The 26,556-nt window shown below is 50.1% G+C and overlaps 1 protein-coding gene across 8 annotated transcripts in view; it reads right to left on the bottom strand.

Moving 5' to 3' along the window:
* Positions 1–1,465: 1,465 nt before the first annotated feature.
* Positions 1,466–26,556, bottom strand: part of LOC127586331 (neuronal PAS domain-containing protein 3-like) — a 399,247-nt gene continuing 374,156 nt past the window's right edge. For all 8 annotated transcript variants that reach the window (XM_052044193.1, XM_052044191.1, XM_052044185.1 and 5 more), the window contains 6 exons: positions 25,548–25,663; positions 19,832–20,025; positions 13,067–13,173; positions 10,875–11,022; positions 6,305–6,420; positions 1,466–2,834 (listed from right to left, as the gene is read on the bottom strand). In XM_052044193.1, the coding sequence (XP_051900153.1) occupies positions 1,780–2,834; positions 6,305–6,420; positions 10,875–11,022; positions 13,067–13,173; positions 19,832–20,025; positions 25,548–25,663 (1,736 nt within the window). In that variant the 3' untranslated portion in view covers positions 1,466–1,779. The remainder of the gene's footprint in view (positions 2,835–6,304; positions 6,421–10,874; positions 11,023–13,066; positions 13,174–19,831; positions 20,026–25,547; positions 25,664–26,556) is intronic.

The following is a 26,556-nucleotide window of genomic DNA, read 5'->3' as shown; positions in this document are numbered from 1 at the left end:
AATGCACCAAAATCAGCAGAACTTAACCAACAAGTTCACCACCCAGCCCCACACTGGAGCTCACTGTGAGTGGGTCTATGGTCGACTGCACCCACTGATGCTGTAATGAGGCAGAGGGGCTTGGGTGCAAACCCCATCCTGAAGAGCCAGGCAGGGCACAGTGCAACTGGTGATGCCCAATGTGGTGCATAAGCCCTCAGTCACCATCTGGTCTTAGGTCAGATTGAACTTGCCAAAAAGCTGAGTGCAAATTGCATCGTTCAAACTTACAAGGAGTGATTTGGGTGAAAACTTTGGGCTTGCAAAAAGAGAAAGTTGAAAGCCTACTGTCACTGATCGCTTCACTGTACACATTAGCTGTGATCTGAATTATCACCATTTATGTCAGAGATTTTACAAATTAGCATTGATGCAGTCTCCCATCAGAATGCACCAGACCCTCTACACTGTCCATTAAGCACTCCCAAAGTAAAATGGTCTGGACACCAGGTAAAGCTCCCGTTACCCTGTCCCATCCAATGTACCAGGGAACGTACAGCACAATTAGATGCAGAGTGATGCTCCTTCTACATTGTCCCGAAGAGAGAAAAAAACAAACTGGTTAGATACAGAGTAAAACGGCTCTACACTGTCCCATCACACACTCCAAGAGTAAGGACAGCATGGGTTAGACACAGAGTAAAGTTTCCCCTGCATTGCCCCACCAAATCGCTGTGAAACAGTGGTGCCCAGCTCCAAATAGGCTGGATTACCATGGAAGGAAAGCAGCCTGGAGTTCTCTGTTCTTTAGCCTCACTTTCCCCAAAGCTTCAGACAAGAATGAAGAAAACTAGACTGTATGAGGATACACTGAACAACATCTTATGGCCTTGGCATATGACGCACAGCAGGGAATGCTGAGTCCCAGAAACCTCTCAAATATCCATCATGGGAGGGGGGGGGGCGGAATAAACACCACTTGATCCGGCCTTAATGCCACCTGTCCCCAGGGAAATGTTTCTTTTCTCTCAGTTTGCCTTTTTACAAGTTTTTCCGACTGGCTGTACATTATACACAGAGCGGGCCCAGGGGACAATGACCCTGTGAGACTTGGGCCCAAGTGGTCAACGTGGATAAGAGTCAGGCCTCGCTGGAGGCCTGAGTGGACAGTGACCATAAAAGGCTCAGACAAAACGCCAACGTGTACACTGAGTGGGTGAGGCAAGGTCAGAGACCCGGGTGGACAAATGAGGAGGCCAAAGTCCCAAGTGGATGCGAGAGGTTTGGGACCTGGGCCGTTGAGGGTGGACCCGAGTAAGGAGGCCAAGAAGCCCTGTTGAGGGGTTGAGTCTTCCCTCCGTCATCGCACTCCCTGACCGGACAGCGGAGGTGGAGATGAGCCGAACCCTCAGCAGCCACGCCCACCCACCACCCCGCCCGCCCGCCCCCCCCCACACCCACCCACCCCTCCCTCCATCCCCTACATTCCAACAGTCGGCCCATTCCTGTCGCCAAGTGGGGCGAGACGCCAACCAATCTCCACTTGGACCACCTCCCCCCTACCATCCACCCCCAATGTTCTGCTTCCAATGTAGACTTGGACCAAGAGCAAAGGGAAATAAGTGCTAGCCTCTGGGATTGGGGTGGGAGGGAAGAGCTGGGAGTTTGGTTAAAGTAAAAGGGAGGGGGGGGGGTGGGGGGAGGGAAATAAAAGGAGATAAACCAAAACCCAACAGGACCAGGTCCATTGTCTCAAGGCTGGTTGGATGGAGGGATCCTCCCCTCGATGGACACCCGGCATCAGTCGTCCTTGCGATCCAGAGCCTGTGGGGGGTGGATGGTGCCGGCGTTCATGGGGAAGGGCAGGGTGGAGAAGAGGGCCTCGGCCGTGGTGAAGACGCTGCCGGCCGGTACCTGGGCGAGTCCGGCCGCCGGCGCGCCAAAAGGGTTGGCCGCCATGTTGAGGCGCTGGACGTGGTGGTAGATCATCTCCACCTGGGCCTTCTGTTCGGCCCCGAACGCCGGGCCGTTGAGGTCGACGAAGTTGATGGCGTGGGCGGCGGGCAGCAGGTTGCCGGGCACGGCCAAGGCCACGTCGGCCGGGGCGTAGCGGATGGTGCTGGCAGCGTACAGGCTGGAGGGCGGCGGGGCCTGGGCCTGGGCCAAGGCCAGGACCTCGGCCTTGTCGTCGGCGGGAGGCGGCGGCGGCGGTGATAGGGCGTCAGAGGAGGCGCCCGGCGCGGCCCGGGGGGATGGGCCGAAGGGCGTCTTTCTCCCACCAGGGTTCTCGGCGGCCCCGGGCGGGCTGAGGGCGGGCTCGGGGGGGCCAAAGTGGTCGGAGGCGGCGGACGGGGCCTTGGCCGCCCGGTAGGCCGCCTCCCGCTCGGGCGGGGGCGGGTAGTCCCACACCGAGCTGTGGCCCTCGTAGCTGACGGGCTGGGTGGCCTCAGTCTTGACCTTGAGGGTGGGGGCGCGCTCGGGCGGCGCCGGCGCCTTGCCCCGAGGCCCCGGGCCTTCCCTCAGCCTCTTCCTCCTCTTGGGGTACTGGTGCCTGGCCGCCGGGCCGCCGGCCTCCTCTTCTGAGCTGCCCGTGCCTCCGTCGCTGGGGCCCGAGCCCCGATGCCCTCCCTCGGCCTGGCCCTCCACCTTCATGCGCTTGACCCGGGACAGGACGAAGCTCCTCCTGCCGCCACCACTTGGCTCCTCGCTGTCCGACAGGCTGGAGTCACTGTCGTCTTTGGCCGAGGTCATCTCCTCCTCCGACTGGCTCCCGGGCCGCTTCCAGGCCTCCGAGCGGGCCTCGCTGCTCACCTCCAAGCCACTCACCTTCCCCGTGGCCTTTGGGTTGTTGCTCCCTAAAGGGGGAAAGGGGTAGTGGGGTGGAGGCATGGAGAGAGTAGTTGGAACATAGAAACATGGAAAACCTACAGCACAATTCAGTCCCTTCAGCCCACAAAGCTGTGCCGAACATGTCCCTACCTCAGAAATTACTAGGCTTACCCAAAGCCCTCTATTTTTCTAAGCTCCATGTACCTATCCAAAAATCTCTTAAAAGACCCTATCGTATCCGCCTCCACCACCGTTGCCGGCAGCCCATTCCACGCATTCACCATGCTCTGGGTAAAAAAACTTACCCCTGACATCTCCTCTGTACCTGCTCCCCAGCACCTTAAACCTGTGTCCTCTTGTGGCAACCATTTCAGCCCTGGGAAAAAGCCTCTGACTATCCACACGCTCAATGCCTCTCATCATCTTATACACCTCTATTAGGTCACCCCTCATCCTCCGTCGCTCCAAGGAGAAAAGGCCGAGTTCACTCAACCTGTTTTCATAAGGCATGCTCCCCAATCCAGGCAACGTCCTTGTAAATCTCTTCTGCACCCTTTCTATGGCTTCCACATCCTTCCTGTAGTGAGGCAACCAGAACTGAGCACAGTACTCCAGGTGGGGTCTGACCAGGGTCCTATACAGCTGCAACAATACCTCTCACTGCAACATTGGTGCATCAATCGGGGGCGCAACCCGAACCCGCAGACAAGGGCAGCGCTGTTGTGGTCTGGTGGACTGACCTCTACCTTAGCAACACACAGAAAGCTTGGAGGAACTCGACGGGTCGGGCAACATCTATGGAGGGGAATGGACAGTCGGCGATTCGGGCCGAGACCCTTCGTCAGGTCCAGACAGCAGCTTTCGAACACTTCCTCTTGCCTATCCCTGGACCAGGACCCTACCAGCGATCATCAGGTCACTATCTCCCGTGCCGTCAGCGATCTCCTCGCTTCCGGGGACCTCCCCTTCCACTGCCTCGAGAGTCATACAGCACGGAAACAGGCCCCTCGGCCCAACTGGTCCATGCCAACCCAAATGCCCATCTTAAGCTGGTCCCATTTCCCTGCATTTGACCCATATCCCTCTAAACCTTTCCTTCCCATGTACACAAGCTGTTAATGTACCTGCCTCAACCATTTCCTCTGGCAGCTCATTCCATATACGGACCACCCTCTGGGTGAAAAAGTTCCTATTAAATCTCTCCCCTCTCACCCTAAATCTGAGTCTTCTAGTTCTTGATTCCCCAACCCTGGGAAAAGACTGAGTTCATTCACCCTATCTATAACCCTCGTGATTTATACACTTCTATAAGGTTGCCACTCCAAGGGAAAAGGTCCAACCCTGTCCAACTTCTCCCCATAACTCAGTCCCTCAAGTCCTGGCAACATCTTTGTAAATCTTTTCCGAACTCTTTCCAGTAGGCTTCCAGCCCACCTACGTACATAACCATTGTGTGGCTGTAAACTGTCAATAAGACGTTGACCCAATCAGTCCCTGCTGATGTTAATGATCGATAGGATCTACTTCACTTTTCAACTCAACCCATTAATAAACCCACCCATTCCTCTCCTGTTTGCTTCTCCAACTGCTCCTCTTCGTACTCTGTTACTAATTTGCTTTCCCCCACGCCAAGTTCAAGAACAGCAACTTCTCTTCAACCATTCAGTTCTTGAACCAACCTGCACAACCCTAATCACTACCTCAGTATAGCAACACTACGACCACTTTGCATTCAATGGACTTTTGTTCTAATTGTGTTCTTTCTTGTCTAATCTTTGTATAATTTATGTTTAATTTATATTTTTCTTTTGAACGTTGTGTCTCTAATGCTATGTGCCTGTGATGCTGTTGCAAGTAAGTTCTTCATGTACTTGTGCACATGACAATAAACTCGATTTTGACTTTGTAGTAGTAAGTCCCACATTCTCACTACAAACTCGGTGAACAAGTTTCACAGAATTGTAAACACTATCTTAGTTCGACATGGAGAGAAGTGAACTGCAGTCTACTCTATCCAAACCCCTCATAATTTTATATACCTCAATTATGTTCCCTCTTAACCCCCTCTGCTCCACGAAGAACAGACCCAGCTCCTCCAGTCTCTCCTCATAACCGCAACATCCTGGTAAATCTCCTCTGCACCCTCTCCAGTAACATCACATCCTTCCTATACCTTGGTGACCAGAACTGCATGCAGTACTCCAGCTGAGGTCTGACCAAAGTTTTATAAAGTCGGAGCATAACCTCCCTGCTTCTGTATTCAATGCCCTGACTAATGAAGGCCAGTATCCTGTATGCCTTCCTAGCCAGGTTATCTACCTGCGTTGTCACCTTCAAGGATCTATGGACTTGTCCCTCTGTTCCTCAATGCTCCCTCAGACCGTACCATTCATGGTGTATGTCCTGCCTCATTAGTGCTCCTGAAATGCATCATCTCACGTTTGTCTCTGCCATCTTTTAGTCCATTCACCAAAACATTACTAGCTCTTTGCACACTTCCACACCATTGACAATCCGCCAATCTTCATGTCGTCCGCAGACCTGCTGATCTTGCCTCCCACATCCAGGTTATTTACAAACGGCAAAGGTCCCAGCACCGATCCTTATGGGACACCACTAGTCACAGGCATCCAAATGCAAAATCAATCTTCTACCATCACCCTCTGTCTCCTATTGCCAAGCCAATTTTGAATCCAGTTTGCCCTCTGGGCCCCATGGACCCACACCTTTAACACTAAGGCAATCCCAGTTAATATTTTGGATATTGGGATTCCCCCAGTATGATAACCCTATCTTTATTGCATCTCTGATATCTGCCTACATATTTGTTCCTCTAATGTCTGTTGGGTCTGTAATATACCTCACAGCAAAGTATCAACAACCTTTTTGTTTCTAATCTCTATCTCAAATGGCCTCATTTGAGGACCCTTCTAGGATATCCTCCCTCAATGTTGAAGTACTGCAATCCTTGACTAACAGTGCAATACTGTCTCCCCTGTTACCCCCTCCTCTGTCTTGCCCGAAAATTCTATACCCTGGGATACTGAGTTGCCAGTTCTTCCCCATCCATCAACCATGATGGCAACAACATCGGAGACCCCCATGAAAATTACTGAGTTCCTGGGGGCTTTGCTGCAAATCCATGTCCTCTGCATGCATGCGAGCCTGTGGACATCTACATTTGGGGTCTTTCAACCCATCAACCACAAGCTCTGATTGGTTCGCACTTTGCAAATGCACCATTTGGAGACTAGAGGACTGCAGATGCTGGAATCTAGATGATGCTGGAGGAACTCAGCAGGCCAGGCAGCATCCGCGGAGAAAGGCAGGCGGTCAACGTTTCGGGTCAGGACCCTTCTTCAGGACTCTCCATAACTGGAGCCTGCTGCCTGGATTGGCTTCCAGTTGTGGCCCGCTGACCGCGATCAAGTGCTCCGTGCTAAGGGAATGGGATTCACGCTTCCCAGGAGAATGTCAGTCACTCAGCTATTTTTACCTATGTGTTCCCGGGAGTCGGACTCTGAATCCGATAACTCCAGTTGTTTCGAAGCTTTGCTGGACGACAGCGGGAGTTGCGAGATGTCCATTGGAGTGTCTCGAAGCTCTGGTTTGCTGTAAGAGCAAAAGGTAATAATGCATCACCATTGCACAAAGGCAGGGATACCACAAACCATCGCTAAAAGCTGCTGAGCGTTCTGAGGCAGAGAAACCTCTGGTGAGATAAAGTCAGGCATGTGAAATGTATTGAAGCCATCATAATGTATTCATTACGTTTACAGACCTTTGGCTCACAAAGTCCTCAACGTCCATCAAAAACCCATTCATGCTAATCCCATTTTATTCTCCCCACATTCCCAAAAACTCCCCCAAAATTTTACCACTTTCCTTCACACATGGAGTAATTTACCGCGGCCAATTAACCTATCAGCTTGCATATCGCTGGGATGTGGGAGGAAACCGGAGCACTCAGGTGGGTCATGGGGAGAACGTGCAAACTCTGCATGGACAGCGCCGGAGGTCGGGATTGAACCCGGGTCTCTGGAGCTGTGGGGCAGCAGCTCTACCTGCTGTGCCACCGTGCCACCCTTCAGGTAGACACTTTAAGATGGATGGGAGTTCAAGTGCAGAGGGGCAGATGCATTCCTCCTATTTTCAGCAAGAGATGGAACGTTTTTGCACAGAGATCGGAGGCATAAATTTGACTGGGAAGTCTACGGAACTGGCCTCCATCTGGACAATGCCACAAAAAAACAGACTTTCATTTCTCTAGCAGTTTTCAGCACTCAGGACGTCCCAAAGCATTTAACTTCATGGAAACATGGCAGTCAATTGGTTTATTACAGTCACATGCACCAAAAAGCTTTGTTTTGCATGCCATCCAGACAGATCATTCCAAACATAATTACATCAAGTAGCACAAAAGGAAAAGCAATAGCTGAATGCAGAATATAATGTTACAGTTACAGAGAAAGTGCAGTGCAGGCAGACAAATAAAGAGCAAGGGCCATGACGAGGTAGTTTGGGAGAGTTTATTGTACAAGAGGTCCCTTTAAGAGCCTTTAATAGCGGGATAGAAGCAGTCCTTGAGCCTGGTAGTGCATGTTCTCTCTGTATCTTCTGCTCAATGGAAGGGGGTGGCGGGGAAAATGACCGGGGTGGGAGGGGCCCTTGATTATGTCAGCTGCTTTCCCAAGGCAGCAGGAAGTGTAGACAGAGGCAATGGATTTGCACTCAGCAAGCTGCCATCGTTCTGTTTTACTGATGTTGGGCAAGAACTTCCTTGCTGTGGTTTGAAGTAGTTCCTCCCCACTCCTGAACCAAACACCACCTTCACACTCCCTTCCTGGTGGTGCTGCCACGTTCTCGGACTCTTAGCTCTACCTCTCTTGGTTATTCTATGATTGTCATTTGCACTAGAGCGCACTACAATCCTTTCATCATTCTGTTGTTTTTGCACTCAACACTGTATTTATTATTACCTTGTATATTCTGTGAGCTTCACACGAACAACGAATTTCATTGTACCTCGGTGTAGATGACAATAGTCTAATCTAATCTGGTCCCTTCATGAGAGACAGGCTGGGGTTACCACCTCATCAGCAAGCAGCTCTGGCAGTGTGGCATTCCCTCAGAACTGCAAAACGCCAACCTCAGTTTCTGTAGCTGAGACTCCAGGGTTCCAGCCTGCGACCTTCTGCCTCAGAGGCACATGTCACAGCCAACACTCACACATCTCCCTGTGTAACAGAGGCGGGGAGGAGACTGACTAATATCACCAACCTCTGAGGTACTGCCATTATTCCTAAAACAAAAGTCTTTGCCAAATCCTGACAACAGGAGACAGGTTAGAAACTTAGGGAGATAAAAGAAAATGGCAGGGAAATGTAAGATACCAAAATGAATACTCAGTTCTTTCCTAAGGGAGAGATTGTGTGTGTGAGAATGAGAGTGAGTGAGAGAATGCACGTGTGTGTGTGTGTGAGAGAGAGAGAGAGAGAGAGAGAGACAGAGAATGAGTGTGAATGTGTAAATGCATGTACGTTTGTAAGTTGTGTGTGTTTGAGTGTGAGTTGAGTGTGCATGAGAGTAAGTGTATGTGTGTAGGAATCTGAGTATGTGTGTGAGAGAGATTGAGTGTGTGGAGTCTGAGAGTGAATTTCAGCTGTGTTCGAGAGAGATTGTGAATTTGAGTGTGTGTGTGTGAGAGATTGTGTGTGGAGTTTGAGTGTGAATTTGAGCTGTGTATGTGAGAGATTGTGTGTGAGTTTGAGTGTGAGTTTGAGTGTGATATTGAATGTATGTGAGTTTGAGTGTGAGATTGAGTGTGTGTGAGTTTGAATGTGTGAGATTGAGTGCGTGTGAGTTGAGTGTGTGTCTGTACGAGATTGAGCTGACACTGAAATGAACAAATGTGACTCCTTCTGTTAGGGTGCATGTTAATTAGGCCTTGTAATTAATGCTTGCAATTAAAATATAAATCGCAGCAACTAATGCTTTTATGTTAAATTAGTCACAGCTAATTATTCGCAGTGTAGAGATTACTAAATATTATCGCAGCGATGACATTTCATTCTCCCCTTTTCATGAATGCAAAAGAGGCTGAAGATGCAGCCTGTGCAGTAACGTTTCCAGATTTATTTCTCTAAAGGCACTGGGGGGGAGAGAGGGGCTGTGATTAAGGGACTGTGGTGAAGTGTAATTATGGGCTTGCTGGTGGAGGTGCTGTGCATCATGCAGACTTATCCCCCCTTGTGCCGGAGGGACTGTTCTCCCTGGACAATTACCTGCCTGTGCCAAAATCCATGATACAGCGACAAGGATTAAAGAAACCCAATATTCCCACTGACACCTGGGACAACCCTGCACCGTGGGTTAAAGCTGGTATAAGACCAAGGGGCAAACCCTAGGTTGAGCCCTCAAGGAATTAGGATGCAAAGCAAGACCCAAACTCCACCTGGTGAGTGAGCCCGTTCTCACTGTGGGAAGGTTGATTCCTGATGTCCCTGTTGACTGAACAACTCTGTCACGCCTCCTCTCTGTGAAGATGCTGGGTGGCACGTACATTACTTAGTCACTTAATTTTTAGGATGATTCACCCTGCCCTTGTCCCTACTAGGTAGCGGGTCAGTAGGTTGGAGACACAGGAGACTGCAGATGCTGGGATCTGGAGCAAAAAAAACAAGTTGCTGGAGGAACTCAACGGGTCAGGCAGCATCTGTGGAGGGAAATGGACAGTCGATGTTTTGGGTCGAGACCCTTCGACTGCACTTAGTATCGGGAGGTTAATTGGCCACTGTAAATTGCCCTTAGTGTGTGTAGGTGAGGGGTAGAATCTTGGGGGGAGCTGAGATAACGTAGAGAGAATGGGATTAATGTTGGATTAGTGTAAATGGGTGGTCGATGGTCGGCATGGACTCGGTGGGCCGAAGTGCCTGTTTCTGTGCTGTATTTCTCTATGGCTCTAACTATCACTGGCAATTGATCCTCCAGTGCCTCGTCCCATCTTTGTGAACCACCTGGACAGAGCCTAAATGTTTACAATCCCCTTGCTCTCCCCAGTTGGTCTCCCCAGCCATTCCAATCTCGGTTGTGGAGTTGCCATCTTGCCTTTACACTATGCAAGTCTCTCCGCCTTCCTCCCTCTCTCTTCCCAAGAACTTCCTCTCAACCTCTCTAGCCTGGGCTTGACACACCTCTCCAGCAGCCTAGTCCACGGGGTCTAATCCTGGGAAGGGCCTTAAGAGATGGTGGTGCAGGCTGGTAGGGCTGTCCCTGTGTCTGGAGCCCAGAAGGTTCGAGTGAGACGAGAGAACCATGCGTTGGTACCTCACAAGAGGAGACGTTCAGCCTATCCTTCTGCACAGAAATGGACAGATCTTCATCAAGGCATAAATTTGCTTTGCAGGGAAATGGTTCCCATGCCAACCATTCCCAAGGGCAGGAAGATAATGTTACACTGTTCCTCAGGGAGCAGTGAATCACTGGAACCTGTTGCTTTCTGGATTGGTAAGGGATGGACCCATTTGCATGTGCTCACTTGTTTGTGTGTGTGTGTGTGTGTGTGTGTGTGTGTGTGTGTGTGTGTGTGGTTGGGGAAGGTAGATGCATCCTTACAAAAAGGCCAGCCCTTCACAGATAACACTGGTTGGTGACCACACACACTGCTTCCCATCACCTGAGAGGGGCGGACACTGAGGTTCTCTCCTTACGACTGGGGCCCCGGTGAATGTGGAGGGTAGGAGGGTTATTAGGACACAGCACAGGAACAGGCCCTTCGGACCACCATGTCTGTGCCAACCATGATACCAAGCAAAACTGATACCAAGCAAAACTAATCCCATCTGCCTACACACGGTCCATATCCCTCCACGCCCTTCATGTTGATATGCCTGTCTAAATGCCTCTAAATGCATCTCATCAGAAGGGGTAGTAGGCGGCGGAGGCCACCTGCTCTCCTCTGGAAGGGGAGAGAGAGGGGCCAGGCTTGAAGCACTCATTGCGTTCCTCCAGCAGAACATTTTTTGAGGTGAGAGCTGTTCGTCAACGTTGGAGAACCTGGTCCTCACCTCAGCACGTGGTTCACCCAGATGATGTTCTTCTCGTTCCCATTCTTGACGTTGATCGAGATGGTGGCGCTGGATTGGACCCACATGTAACCCCCATTCTTTTGCATCCAGCGGTAGTACTTGGTGACCACCTGGCCCTTGTTTAACACTGCAGAGAGGGGAGAGCAAACCATGGTTAACAGACCCCTGGCATGGGGTAGGCTGCGGCAAACAGGTTTGGTCAAAATCTGCCCAGTTCTGCAAAGGTTCTGGGTTAACATCAGTGGAGATACAGTCAGTGACATGGTGCTGGGGAGAGGGGTTACTGAGGGACAGTGTGAGAGAGGTGGATTAACATCTGGGGGTACAGTCAGTGACAGGACACTTGGGAGAGGGGTTACTGAGGGACGGTGTGAGGGAGGTTGATTTACATCAGCGGAGATACAGTCAGTGATACAGGGTGCTGAAGAGAAGGGTTTCTGAGGGACGGTGTGAGGGAGGTGGATTAACATCTGGAGGTACAGTCAGTGACACAGGGTGCTGGGGAGAGGGCTTACACTGGGGCAAGGTAAGTTGGGTTGTCCACAACACGGTTGTGTCACTATTTCTCTCCGATTTGTCTCATTCCACTTTTTTAACCATCTTTGGATCTGATCACTCCCTCTCATCTATGTCCTCTGACAATTTCTAACAACCTTTCTCACAATTTGCCCAATCTCATGGCCTCCATCTCCGTCTCTCCTCTTTTCTCTCTCCTCCCTCCCTGTCTCTCTCCTCCCTCCGTCTCTCTCCTCCCTCCCTGTCTCTCTCTCTCTCTCTCTTTGTTCTCTTAACCTCTCCATCATTTTATTTTTACTTCCCTTCCCTCAGCAGCTTTCACTTGCTCTGCATCTCCTCACCCTCTCTCAGCTTTGCTCTCTCTACTTGCCACTCTCTGCCTCCTGCCTTTCCTTCTCCCTCCCTCTCTCTCACATGATGTCCGTCTTTCTGTCCTCCCCTGTTTCCTGCTCCAGCCCTCAGTGACTGATGGGCAAAACTCTGGCAACCCAGGAACAAGAGGCTTTAAATTCAGTTCAGCAAACCTACAGTCTTGTGGCAACAACGGGATTTGCCCCAGGCCGCTCGGAAGTCATTCATTTCAGTCAGTGCTGTCAAGTGCGGCGGAGGTAAACGGTGGCACTTCTACCCTTAACCCTCAGTGAGCTGGTTCACTCCACACCACAGGTATTTAAAGAAAAGACTGCAGTGCCAATCAAAGACCCTCAACACACCACCAGTCCCTCCCCAATACCCTGAAGGGGTGGTCCCTCACTGATCTCCAGCCCCCGATGGACGTGTCCCCTCCCTGGTAACTTACTCAGGACCACCCAGCCCATGAGGAGGCCATTCAGTCCATTACATCAGTGCTGGCTCTGGTGGAGGTGCCCAGTTGGATCCCACCCCCTCTGCTGCTCTCCTGAATGCCTTCGTGTAACTTGACCCTCTTTTAACTACTGACCTGATTCTCCATGGAGCATTAGGATTGAGCTCAAGCGAGGCGTGTGGAGAGAGCCGGGGAGCTGGGAGGTCTACATGAGGCAGGTTGGTGAGGGAGAGGCAGTGAGACGGTATTTGTGCTTGGAAGGCATCGCAGTGAGAATTTCGCTTTGGTTTCCGACATGGGGGGAGTTGCTGAGACTTAAGGAGCAGCCCAACCTGTTCCCCTTGGAGAACAAGAGGCCAGCGGCTCCCTGTCCAACCCACACTGAGACCGAATCACTCACACTGGTCCCACTGGGGAGCGTGATCCTGCTCTGGAACAATAGCCGCTGATGGCAATTGATGCAGCGGTGCCATTGTTTTAAATGAGCTCAGAGGTACAGAAATACTGCAAAAGTGGAAGGGATTATTTCAAAGTTTGGAAAGCTTCAACACTCCCTCAGACACACAGTAAAGCTCCCTCCACACTGTCCCATCACACACTCCCAGGGCAGCAACAGTATGTGTCAGGCAGAATGTAAGTTCCTTCCCAACACCCATGGTGCCTGGAACCTGAGACCTCTAGGTAAAGGAAGAATTCTTTCTTTGCTGCCTTGGACTTACAAACTTTTATATGCACTGACTAAACTGTGTTGCCGTGGGCAACCCCCATGCGTTGAAAGACTGCGTTCCCGAGGCAATGTGGTCAGCATGTTGGGGTTGCCAAGGGATCAGAAAGGAACGGATTTACTCACAGTCCAGGTGGCTATGTCTGATCCCTTCCACGTCCTCAGCGTGAATGAAGTGATAGCAGTTTTTCCCCACCACGTCCGCTGTGGACAAGTCCATGTAGTCCGAGATTCTGGGCGGTGGAAAATGGAACACAGATGAGAGAGAGACGAAGGAATCGCTGTCCCCAGCCAGGGGCTGAACAAGGTTGTGCATCCGAGCAGTAAGTGAGTTTTGATTCCTTATCCCCACACATTGGAGGGTTATGGGCCAAACGCGGGTAACTGGAACTAACGGGGAAGATGCTGCGGTCGGCATGGACTGGTTGGGCCGAAGGGCCTGTTTCTGTGCGTTATTACTCTATGATGCTATTACACAAATGAAATCTGGACTAAAAAATTGAATCAGACAAATCTTTCCATCTTACAACCCTAAAACAGCTCCATTGAACATTCCCAGGGCAGGAACAGCATGGGTTAGACACATAGTAAAGTTCTCTCTGCACTGTCGCATCACACACTCCCAGGGCAAGAACAGCATGGGTTAGACACAGGGTGAAGCTCCCTCTACACTGTCCCATCACACACTCCCAGGGCAGGAACAGCATGGGTTAGACACAGAGTAAGTCTTCCTCTAAGTGAAAGTCAAAAGAACTGCAGATGCTGAAAATCTGAAATAAAAATGCTGAAAACACTCATCAGGTCAGGCAGCAGCTATGGAGTGAGAAACAGAGTTACTGTTAACATCCCCAGGCTCTATTTAACTGAGCTCTGCCCCGTCTCCACGCACCCAGGACTCAGAGAGCAACCAGGGAGGGAAAGGATGAAACTATAAGCAGGAAAGCTGAGTGACTGAGAGGGAGTGAAGTCCAGGAAATGATGATACTTCTCCCTTGCTCATAATGTGTTAAAAGCATATAAAATGGTAACAGCACTTAAACATGTGAATGCACGCGCAGGAAGCCAGTTCTTTTGGCAGGGCTGCAGAGCTGAGCTGCCAGAGGAAGTGGTCGAGGCAGGTACAATAACAACATTTAAAGGACACTTGGACGGGTACACGGATAGGGAAGGGTTAGAGGGATATGGGCCAAATGCAGGCAAATGGGACCAGCTTAGATGGGCATCTTGGTCAGCATGGAAGGCCTGTTTCTCTGCTGTATAACTCTATGATTGAGGCCATTCAGCCCACTCCTTCCTGTCCCTGTGGAAAAATAATGTAGTTTGCCCCACAGCCCTGTGCTTTCCCTATAGCTCTGCAAAGTCTTTTTCCTTTGGTACCGACCCAGCTTGCACCACAATCGAATTTCTCTCCACAACTCTCCAACATCCCTATTCCACGTCCTGACCACTCGCTGCATGAAAGCATTTCACCCTCACGTCATGTTCGGTACAGTTACCTCCTATCATCCCAGGTTCCTGACTCCTCTCCCTGTGGGAACAGTTCCTACCTGCCCTGTCCAGACAAATCATGGCTTTTCAATAACTCCAACAGATCCTCTCACGCCTCCTCCGTTCAAAGGAAAACAACCTCAGGTCCTCCAGCCTGTGCCTATTTCTGTCTATAGTCTGCTCACTTTATAAATGTAGTTTTAAATTTAAATGACATTTGGGACTGACTTTTAAAATGCAGGCAGGTGGCTTACACAGACATAGGGAGTTCAACTCTCTCTCTCTCTCTCTCTCTCTCTCTCTCTCTCTCTCTCTGCCTGTCTCTCTCTCCCTCTTCCAGTCACGGGGAACCTGTCACTCCCTCAATGATCTACAGCTGGGAAGCTGAGATTCGCAGGGAACGAGCAGCTGGAAGTGTCTAATTCCTCTGCCAGTGAGTGAGGCTCTCCGCCCAGGGATAGCGGACAGGCAGGTTTGAGATGGAGAGAGGGCAGCCAGGCAAGTGAACATATACACACAGCCAACAAGCAGACAGGCAGGTGGAGTAACAGAGAGACAGCTAAATAGGCAGCTGGATCGACAGGAAGCCAGACATATAAAGACAGGGAGACAGGAGGAGCAACAGATGAAGAGACAAAATTCATGATGGGATCAAAGGAAAGGTAAGGCACCTGATAAACACAAAGAAGGACTCGCATTTCTATAGCGCCTTTTCGCCAATGAAATTCTCTTGAAATATTACCAGTGTTGAAAAGTAGCAAACACATCAGGCAGTTTGTGCCTGGCAAGCTCCCATGGAGGTCAGTGTGAGCACAAGAAATAGGAGCAGGAGTAGGCCACTCGGCCTCTCAATCCTGCCCCGCCATTCAATATGATCATGGCTGATCTGCCCCAGGCCTCATCTCCTCCTCTGTGTGATTTTCCCTTCTCCCGCAATTTGTAGCGTTGCGGCGTCGTACAGCACAGAACCAGGCCCTTCAGCCCGTCACATCCATGCTCACCTTTTTGCCCACCTACACTAATCTCATTTGCCCGCATTAGAACCATAGAACAATACAGCACAATACAGGCCCTTCGGCCAACCATGTTGTGCCGACCTTCAAACTACTCCTAAGACTATCTAACCCCTTCCTCCCACATATCCCTCTATTTTAAATTCCTTCATATGCTTATCTAACAATCTCTTGAACTTGACCAACGTATCAGCCTCCACCACCACCCCAGGCAGTGCATTCCATGCACCAACCACTCTCTGGGTGAAAGACCTCCCTCTGACAACTCCCTTGAACTTCCCACCCAATACCTTAAAGCCATGCCCTCTTGTATTGAGCATTGGTGCCCTGGGAAAGAGGCGCTGGCTGTCCACTCTATCTATTCCTCTTAATATTTTGTACATCTCTATCATGTCTCCCCTCATCCTCCTCTCCAATGAGTAAAGCCCTAGCTCCCTTAGTCTCTCCTCATAATCCATACTCTCTAATCCAGGCAGCATCCTGGTAAATCTCCTCTGCACCCTCTCCAATGCCTCCACATCCTTCCTATAATGAGGCGACCAGAACTGGACACAGCACTCCAAGTGTGGTCTAACCAGAGTTTTGTAAAGCTGCATCATTACTTTGCAGCTCTTAAACTCGATCCCACGATTTACGAAAGCTAACATCCCATAACCTTTCTTAACCACCCTATCCAACTGTGAGGCAACTTTCAGTGATCAGTGGATATGAACCCCCAGCTCCCTCTGCTCCTCCACACTGCCCAGAATCCTGCCATTAACCTTGTACTCCGCCTTGGAGTTTGTCCTTCCAAAGTGTATCACCTCATACTTCTCCAGATTGAACTCCATCTGCCACTTGTCAGCCCAGCTCTGCATCCTATCAATATCCCTCTGTAGGCTTCGACAGCCCTCCACACTATCCACAACACCGCCGACCTTTGTATCATCTGCAAACTTACTCACCCACCCTTCCACCATTAGGACCACGTCCTTCCATGCCTTGCCTATTCAATATCTGTCTAAATGCCCCTTAAACGTAGTGATTGTACCCAGTGCCACCACCTCCTCCACCAGCGCCTTTTAGGTCTCTGTGTAAAAAGACCTACCCCTCAGGTCCCCTTAAAAACCCCTTCCTCTCACCCTAAACCTATGCCCTCTTGTTTTTGATACCCCCACCATGGTAAAAAGATTTTGACTTTTGGCTCTTATCTCTGCCTCTCATAATCTTATACCCCTCTATCAGGTCACCCCTCAGCCTCCTTAACTCCAGGGAAAACAAGCTCAGTCTCTCCCTATAACTATCCAGGCAACACACTACCGGGCAGGCATGGTAGTGTAGTGGTTAGCGTAACGCTATTACAGCGTCAGCGACCCAGGTTCAATTCCAGCCACTGTGTGTAAGGAGGTTGTACGTTCTGCTTGTGTCTGCGTGGGTTTCCTCCGGGTGCTCCAGTTCCCTCCCACATTCCAAAGACGTATGGGTTAGGAAGTCGTGGGCATGCTATGTTGGCGCCAGAAGCGTGGCGACACTTGTGGGCTGCCGCCAGAACACTCTACACAAAAGATGCATTTCACTGTGTGTTTCGATGTACATGTGACTAATAAAGAAATCTTATCTTATCTAACATCCTGGTGAATCTCCTCTGCGCTCTCTCCAGCACAACAACATCCTTCTTGTCGTGTGGCAACTGGAAATGCACAGAGTGCTCCAGTATTTTGAGACGTTGAGACGTCCCTCATCTTTCAAAAACTTATCTACGCTTTCAAAAATGATCTACTTCCACTATAAATACCCCCAATGATACAGCCTGCACAACTCTCTGCAGTAGAGCTCCACCCTCTACAAGAAGTTCCTATCGACCTCAGTTTTAAATGACCAACCCCTAATCTTGTAACTATATTCCCTCATTCCAGATTCTCCCAACTATCTGCTTCAGTGACGGTGAATAAAAAGTCACCATTGGCCCAGAACACCTTTCCTCTTCGTAATCAACCGTTCATTTCTTGAACCAACCTGCACAACTTTAATCAGCACCTCAGTATGACACTATGGCCAACACTATGACCACTTTGCACTACAATGGACTTTGGTTTCCTTTGACACAAGAGATTCTGCAGATGCTGGCATCTGGAGCAATACACAAAAAGTGCTGGAGGAACTCAGCAGGTCAGGCAGCATCCATAGAGGGAAATAACCAGTCGACGTTTCGGGTCGAGACCCTTCATCAGGACTGGAAAGGAAGAGGGCAGAAGCCAGAATAAGAAGGTGGAGGGAGGGGGAGGAGCACACACAGGCAGGGGAGAGGTGAGTCCAGGTGAGAAGGGAGAAGGTAGGTGAGTCCAGGTGAGAAGGGAGAAGGTAGGTGGGTGGGGGAGGGGGAGAAGATGCAATAAGCTGAGAGGCAATAGGTAGAAGAGGCAAAGGGCTGAAGAAGGAGGAATCCAGTAATTGTGTTCTTTCTTGCATAATTTATGTGAATGTTGTATCTCTGATGCTCTGTGCCTGTGATGCTGCTGCAAGTTTTTCATTGCACCTGTGCACACATGGACTTGTGCATTGACCTTGACTTTGAAATGTGCCAATGGTTACCATTACATCGAACTGAGAGGGCACACAGTTATCACCTCTACCTCAGCACTACACTGCAGCATCAGGTTAGATTTCCACCTTGTATCTCTGGATCGACCCTACAAGCTTCTGATTCAGGGGATAGAAAATAGAACCTAGAACAGTACAGCACAGGAACAGGCCCTTCGGCCCACCACGTCTGTGCCGACCATGACGCCAAATTCAACTAATCCCATCTGCCTGCACATGGTCCATATCCCTCCATTCTCTTCATCTTCATGAGCCTCTTCAACGCCTCTGCCTCCACCACCACCCCTGGCAGTGTGTTCCAATCACCCACCACTCTCTGTGTGTGAAAAACCTGTCCCGCACATCTCCTTTAAACTTTCCTTCTCTCACCTTAAACCAATGCCCTCCAGCATTTGACATTTCTACCCTGACTATCTATGCCTATCTCTGATTACTCTATCTATGCCTATTATAATTTTATAAAGTTCTATCAAGTTGTCCCTCAGTGCCAACCATGATGCCAGATTAAACCAAACTGATCCATATCCCTCCGTTCTAAGCATGTCTGTGTAAACGCCTCTCAAACACCACTATTGTGTCTGCTCATTAGGTTCTTGAAGCGACCTGCACAAACCTAACCCTACCTCAGCAACGGAACACTACGGGCCACCTCTCGCACCACCGTGGACTTGTTTCTAACTGTGTTTTTGCACTGTCTTGTTTTGCACACTTTTTCTTCACAGTCTTGTATAATTTATGTTCTGTGTGTTGGCTGTACCTACGTGCCTGTGATGCTGTTGCAAGTTTTTCACTGTACCTGTACGTCACTGCACTTGTGCACATGACAATAAACTTGACTTGACTTGACTTGCCTTGCTTCTACTGTCTCCCTGGCACCTACTCATGAGGGCTATGTACTGAGACTTGATTTACAATAGAGAGAAGGCTAGGTAACTAGAAGAAGGCGTTTGGCACTCTGGCCTTCATCAGTTAGGGCAGTGAGTACAGAAGTTGGGATGTTATATTGCAGTTGTACAAGGCATTGGTGAGGTTGCGTTTGGAATATTCTGTTCTGTTTTGGTCACAATGCTATGAGAAAGATGCCATTAAACTGGAAAGAATGCAGAAGAGATTCATAAGGAAATTGCTGGGACTTGAGGGACTGAGTTATGGAGAGAGGTTGAGCAGGTTAGGACTCTTTTTATTGGAGCGTAGGAGAATGAGGGGTGATCTTATAGAGGTGCGTAAAGTCATGAGGGGTATAGACAGGGTGATGAACACAGTCTTTTTCTCAGGGTTGGGGAATCAAGAACTAGAGGGCATAGGTTTAAGGTGAGAGGCGAGAGATTTAATAGGAACCTGAGGGGCAACTTTTTCACCCAGAGGGTGGTCAGTATATGGAGTGAGCTGTCAGAGGAAGTGGTTGAGGCAGGTACATTAACAAGATTTAGAAGGTACTTGGACAGGTACACAGATAGGAAAGGATTAGAGGGATATGGGCAAAGTGGGACTAGCTTAGATGGGAATCTTGGTCAGCATGGACCAATTGGGCCGAAGGGTCTGTTTCCATGCTGTATGATTCCGTGACTCTTTGACTGGGTGATACAGGGGAGAGAGACACATCATTGACAATTACCAGGTGGATAAGAAGACCAAGTCTCAAGAATAAAAGGTATTTAGATCACAAAGCAGGTGCGATGGGATACACCAGTGTGAGCCCGTGGCACAGAGCAGTGTGCTCCTAGCTAGCTTCCTGAAGCATCCCTCTCCTGTGCGGCATTCCGACCCCCTGCCCTGTCCTGCCCCATAGCCCTGGTGCGGAAGTACTGACCTGTTCTCACAGTAGATGATCTGCAGGTCAAGGCTGACCCTGGAGACGAACATATGGCACTCGATGCGGACCTCGTTGATGGTGGAAGGAGGGAGTGTGTGGGCCAGAGCCACCATCCCCATGAACTTGGTGGGAACGGCGCGGGCGTGGGGCAGAGATATCCGCGGCCTCAGGCGACCAGTGACGTGAATAACCTGAAACAGAAGAGTGAAGTTAAAGGGAGGGGAAGGGATGGGTTCCAAGTATCCTGGTACTTGGTTTATTGTTGTCACATGTACCGAGATACAGTGAACAGCTCTTGTTTATGTGCCATCCAGACAGATCATTCCATACGTGTATATCGAGGTAGTTAAAAACAGAATGCAGAATATAGTGTTGCAGTTACAGAGAAAGTGCAGTGCAGGTAGACAAATAAGGTCCAAAGGCCACGATGAAGTAGATTGGGAGATCAAGAGGTTATCTTTTAGCGTATGAGGGGTCCGTTCAACAGCGAACAGAAGCTGTCCTTGAGCCTGGTGGTATGTGTTCTCAAGCTTTTGTACCTTCTGCCTGGTGGGAGGGGGGGTGGAGAAGAGAAAATGACCGGGGTGGGAGGGGGTCCTTGATTATGTTGGCTGCTTACCCGAGGCAGCGGGAAGTGTAGGAGTCAGTGGAGGGGAGGCTGGTTTTCATGATAGACTGGGCTGTGTTCACAACTCCCTGCAATTGCTTGCGGTCTTGGGCAGGGCAGTTGCCGTACCAAGCTGTGATGCATCCAGCTCTCTTTAGTGCATCTATAGAAATTGGTGAGGGTCATCAGGGACATGCCAAATTTCCTTAGCCTTCTGAGGAAGGAGAGGCGTTGGTGTAGTTTTTTGGCCGTGGCGCCCACGTGGTTGGACCAGGACAAATTGTTGGTGATATTTACACCCAGGAACTTGAAGCTCTCAACCACCTACACCTCAGCACCGCTGATATCGACAGGGGCGTGTACATTCATTCTCACTCTGTCGGTGTCACCAGCAAGGCCAGCACTTATTGCCCATCCCCAATCGCCCCATCAGGAGGCGGTGCTGAGCTGGTGTCTTCAGCCACTGCAGCCCTTCTGGTCTGAGTGCTCCCACAGTGCTGTTGGGGAGGGAGGTTTTCTTATGGGCTGAGCCGGCATTTAATTGCCTCCTCCCTACTTGCCCTTGAGAAGGTGGGGGTGAGCTGCCCTCTTGAACATTTCCAGGGTTTAGACCCACTACCGGTCAGTGACCAGGAGAGGAACCTGCCAGTGGTGGCGTTTCCCCTGTTCAATGTTACCCTTGGTGTCGAGGTCACAGGCTTGAGAGATGCTGTCACAATCACACCTCATAATGACACAGGAGGACATTCAGCCCATCAGGTCTACCTGTCTCTCCCATTGATCCCACTCCCCCACAACCCATTCTCTCACATGGCCTCAACACCCCACTTACTCACAGCAGCCAATTAGCCAACGAACCGACACGTCCTTGGGGTGTGGGAGGAAACCCACACGGACAGCACTGGAGGTCAGGATCAAACCTGCGGTCCCTGGACCTGTGAGTGAGGCAGCATTACTTGGGCTGGCAGCTGCAGATGGGTGGGGCACCGCTGGTGGAGGGAGTGAAGGTTTAGTGAGTTCTGGAGATGTCCTTAGAGGTTTCATTCACATCAGACGAATCAGTTTAAAATTCAGCAACTGCTTCTGGGTGGAAGGCTAGTTTGCATACAGCAAGATTCCACAAACAGCAGTAGGTTAATTGTGTTGGCAAAGGGTTAAATATTGACCAGGACACCAAGGAGAATATGTTGGTTCTGCACTCTGTGACTGTGGAATCCAGAACATAGATTCTGTGCACGGTAGTGTAGACGTTAGCGTAACGCTATTACAGCGCCAGCGACCTGGGTTCAATTCCCGCCGCTGTCTGTAAGGAGTTTGTACGTTCTCCCCATGTCTGCCTGGGTTTCCTCCGAGTGCTCCGGTTTCCTCCCACATTCCAAAGACGTACGGGTTAGGAAGTTGTGGGCATGCTATGTTGGCGCCGGAAGCGCGGCGACACATGCAGGCTGCCCCCAGAACACTCTACGCAAAAGGTGCATTTCACTGTGTGTTTCGATGTACATGTGACTAATAAAGATATCTTATCTTATTTTATAGAACATAGAACAGTACAGCCCAGGACAGGCCCTTCAGCCCACAATGTTGTGCCAAACTAATTAAGTTAATGACACCTAATCCCCTCTGCCTGCACATGGTCCCTATCCCTCCATCCTCTGCATATTCATGTGCCTATCTAAGAGCCTCTTAAATGCCTCTATTGTATCTGCCTCCACCACCACCCCTGGCAGCACATTCCAGGCACCCACCACTCTCTGTGTAAAAAACCTGCCCCGCACATCTCCTTTGAACTTACCCCCCTCACCTTAAATGCATGCCCTCTAGTATTAGACCTTTCGACCTTCGGAAAAATATTCTGACTGTCTACCCTACCTATGCCTCTCATAATTTTATAAACTTCTATCAGGTTTCCCCTCAGCCTCCACCGCTCCAGAGAAAACAACCCAAGTTTGTCCAACCGCTCCTTATAGCACATGCCCTCTAATCCAGGCAGCATCCTGGTGAACCTCTTCTGCACCCTCTCCAAAGCCTCCACATCCTTCCTCTAACGGGGCAACCAGAATTGAATGCAATACTCCAGATGCAGCCAAACCAGAGTTTTATAAACCTGCAACATAAATTCCTGACTTTTGAACTCTATAACGACAGGAGGTCTCGGCTCAACATCCTGACTGCAAGGTCAGATGTTGGGAAAGGTCATTTTCCCCAAAGAGGAGGGAAAATCGGGAAAATGAGGGAAGGTGTGTCAAAAGGAGTGATAGTGGGTAACATTTGCAGGCTTTCAGCTTGCATTGATTCACCCTGCCACAAGGGGGCAGCCCCGTCCCACACTCTGAAACCTTCAGCTGTTTCATGCACAGAGAACATTTTGCTCAAAGTTAATTTCCTTTTGACCTGATGGATGAGGATATTTCAACGGCCATGGACTCTCCATCCATATTTTTAGTAGCATTCTTGGAAGTGCAGTTGCGGCTCTGTAACCTTCGTGATTGAGAGGTGAGAAGTGGGATTAGTTTGGAGATCATTTTCTGTGGTGCAGTTAGTAGAGGCACTACCTCGCAGCGCTAGTGACCCCGTTTCGATTCTGACCTCGGCGCTGTCTGTGTGGAGTTCGCACATTCTCCCTGTGACCCGCGTGGGTTTCCCCCCGGGTGCTCCAGTTTTCTCCCACATCCCAAAGACATGCAGGTCGGTGGGACAATTAGCCGCCGTGAATTGTCACCGAGTGTCTAAGTGGCTGGTAGAATTGATGGGAATGTGGAGGGAATAAATAATGGTCGGCACGTACACAGTGGGCCGAAGGGCCTTTTCCTGTGCTGTAACTCTCCGTGATTTGCCCAGCAGGGGTGTGATGGGTTGAATGGTTCCCTTTGTTGTGGAGATCTATAATTTTATTACATATTGCCAATTCCCAAGGATGAGATGGGAGTGATGACCCTTCCACAAGAGTACAGCCGGTGTTCAAAGGGTCAAAGCCAGCAAGAGCAGTCACCCCACATCCCCTCGAGTCAGCTCTGCCTCTTACTGAGATAAAGGCCAATCCTTGGGCTTTATCTCAGTACCACTTTCCTGTCCAATCCGTAAATCCCTTGATGCAAACATCCATTTCAGTCTCCTGAGCTCTCTAAAGGCCTCCAAGATTAGGGTGTCTAAAACTAGAGGGTACAGGTTTAATCCGAAAGTAGGGGTGTCTACAATTAGAGGGCACAGATTTAATCCAAAGGTAGGAATGTCTAAAAATTAGAGGGCACAGGTTTAATCCCAAAGTAGGGGTGTCTACAATTAGAGGGCACAGATTTAATCCAAAAGTAGGAATGTCTAAAAATTAGAGGGCACAGGTTTAATCCCAATGTAGTGGTGTCTAAAACTAGAGGGGACAGATTTAATCCCAAAGTAGAGGTGTTTAATACGAGAGGGCACAGGTTTAAGGTGAGAGATTTAAAGGGGATCTGGGGGGTAAACTTTTCACACACAGAGTAGTTGGTGTCTGGAATGAACTGCCAGAGGAGGTGGTGGAGGCAGGAACAATGACAAGGTTTAAGACGCAATGGGAAAGGTACTTGAACAAGCAGGAGATAGAGGGATTAATGCAGGCAAGTGGGATCGGTACAGATCGGTATGACGGTCAGCATCACCACAGTGGGCTGAAGGGCCTGATTCTGTGCTGTACAGCTCTAAGACTCAGAGAGTAAATTTCTCCCCATCTCCCATCTCTGTTTTAGACCCCTTATCTGGAGACAATTGCCTGATTAATTCCAGGAGCAGATGTCCCTCGAATAGGGATGGTTTAAGGGGTTATCTGATGTGGATATTATTCCAAGCCATTACATGGTAAGGGACACTGGACGTTAAAGCCACATTTAAACCGGGATGTTGAACAGAATTCACAGTTCGTGTCGGGAAATGTGAAGACTGTATAAACAGAACGATTACAATTTTCAACATTATTAACCAAATCTACTTCAGTGTGATATTTGAATTGCAGAGAATTGTATCTGCCCTAATGTCACAACCTCGGGAGGTCCCAGCTTGCTTCACAGCTAATGAATGCTTCTCGAAATGCAATCACCATCGCTATGGCAGCCAATGTGCACACAGCAAGATCCCACAAACAGCACTGTGATAATAACTGGATTATGTGTTATTGTGACACTGGTTGATGAGAATGTGGGGAAGTGACTCTAAAATAGATGGTGTCACAGACAGTGAAGGCAGTTAGCGGGACTTACAGGGGGATTTTGATCAGCTGGGTAAATGGGCCGAGGAATGGCAAATGGAGTTTAATTCCTCTGAGTGCAAGGTGTGGCATTTTGGGAAGACAAATGAGGGTAGGACTTTCACAGTGAACGGGGAGGCCCCGGGGAGTGTTGTAGAACAGAGGTACCTAGGAGTACAAGTACATGGTTCCCTGAAAGTGGTGTCGCAGGTAGACCGGGTGATGAAGGCGGCTTTTGGCTCGCTAGCCTTCATCAGTCAAGGGCACTGAGTATAGAAGTTACGTCGCAGTTGTACAAAACATTGGTGAAGCCATGTTTGGAATATTGTGTTTATTATGGTCCCCCCGCTACAGGAATGATGCCATTAAGCTGGAAAGAGCGCAGAGGAGATTTACGAGAATGTTGCTGGGACTCGATGGACTGAGTTATGGAGAGAGGTTGAGCAGGCTAGGACTATTCACTGGAGCGTAGGAGGATGAGGGTGATCTTATAGACATGTATAAAATCATGAGGGGCATAGATAGGGTGAATGCACACGGTCTTTTTCCCAGGATTGGGGAATCAAGAACTAGAGGGCACAGGTTTAAGGAGAGAGGGGATAAACCTGGCGTAGGATAGGCACAACACAGCCCAGTGAGCAGAACAGGTTTCGTCATGAGTTCTTCCTTCCCTGATCCAAGTCCGTCTCTGGCTATGGAGGGGCAGCTACTCATGTTGGTCAAAGGGTTTCGGTGCACCACCTCTTGAAGAAGGTTGCAGGAAATGCACCTCTGCTCATGCAGTTGCAAGCTCCCCCGCGCTGCAGGTCATTGAACCTGCACCGTATGAGTTGACCTCGAGTGCGGCCCCTTTTCACCGCGGCGTTTGCAGGGTCCCGCCTCCCCGCCATTACCTTGTATCCTGAAGATTTGATGTGGACCCCTCGTTTGGTCAATGTTGACTTCATGCGGACAAAGAACGTTCGTTCCAACGCTGCGTCCTCGGAAAGGAGGCCGGGGCTGGCGGACTCTGGGGGAGAACACACGGGGTTAAAGGGGTGACCTGTAAATGCCCCCTGACCCACAACCTCTTCCCGTCCCTCCCACTGCTGCCACCATTCGATGGCCCCACCCTGCCCGCGCTAACTAACGACACCTCCCAACATCGGGTAGTGCTGCTGCCTCACAACTCCGGTGTCCCAGGTTTGATCCCGACCTCCGGCGCTGTCTGTGTGGAGTTCGCACGCTCTCCCTGTGACCCGTGTGGGTTCCCCCCCCCCCCCCCCGGATGCTCTGGTTTCCTCCCACATCCCAAAGACGTGCGGGTTGGTGGGTTAATCGGCTGCTGTAAATTGCCCGCTAGTGTGTGGGTGAGGGGTAGAATCGGGGGGGTGGGATTGATGGGATTGTTCTGAGAGCCAGCCCAGATTTAATGGGCTGAATAGCCTCCTTCTATGCTGTAAGTCAATCTGAAAGTGATGACTCTGTTCCACACCTCTCCCCGACACCAGCGACCCCTCCTGTGAAGCTCATCCACAGCACTGCCGCGTTCCAGAATCAGCGATCTTCCTTCTTGTTTCACCATAATGTCAATGGATTGTTTTCTTTGGAGTTGGGGAGGCCTGACTGCGGGGTACAAAATCATGAGGGGCATAGAGAGGGTGGGACCATGAGGAACGGTTCCCCAAAGCATCAGTGTGTATAACCGCACAGCACAGATTTGAGGTAAGGGGCAGGAGATTCAGAGGGGAATTTGAGGAAGAGTCAAGGATCGTTTCCCCAGGGCAGAAATATCTAACACCAGAGGACATGCTTTTAAAGTTGGGGGGGGATGTTGAAAAGCGACGTGAGGGGCAAGTTTTTTATGCAGAGAGTGGTAGGTGCCTGGAGTAGGTTACCAAGGGTAGTAGTGGAATCAGGCAG

This window comes from Pristis pectinata, chromosome 35, assembly GCF_009764475.1.
Source record: "Pristis pectinata isolate sPriPec2 chromosome 35, sPriPec2.1.pri, whole genome shotgun sequence".
NCBI classification, from domain to species: Eukaryota; Metazoa; Chordata; class Chondrichthyes; order Rhinopristiformes; family Pristidae; genus Pristis; species Pristis pectinata.
This window is presented reverse-complemented; position numbering and strand designations above follow the sequence as displayed.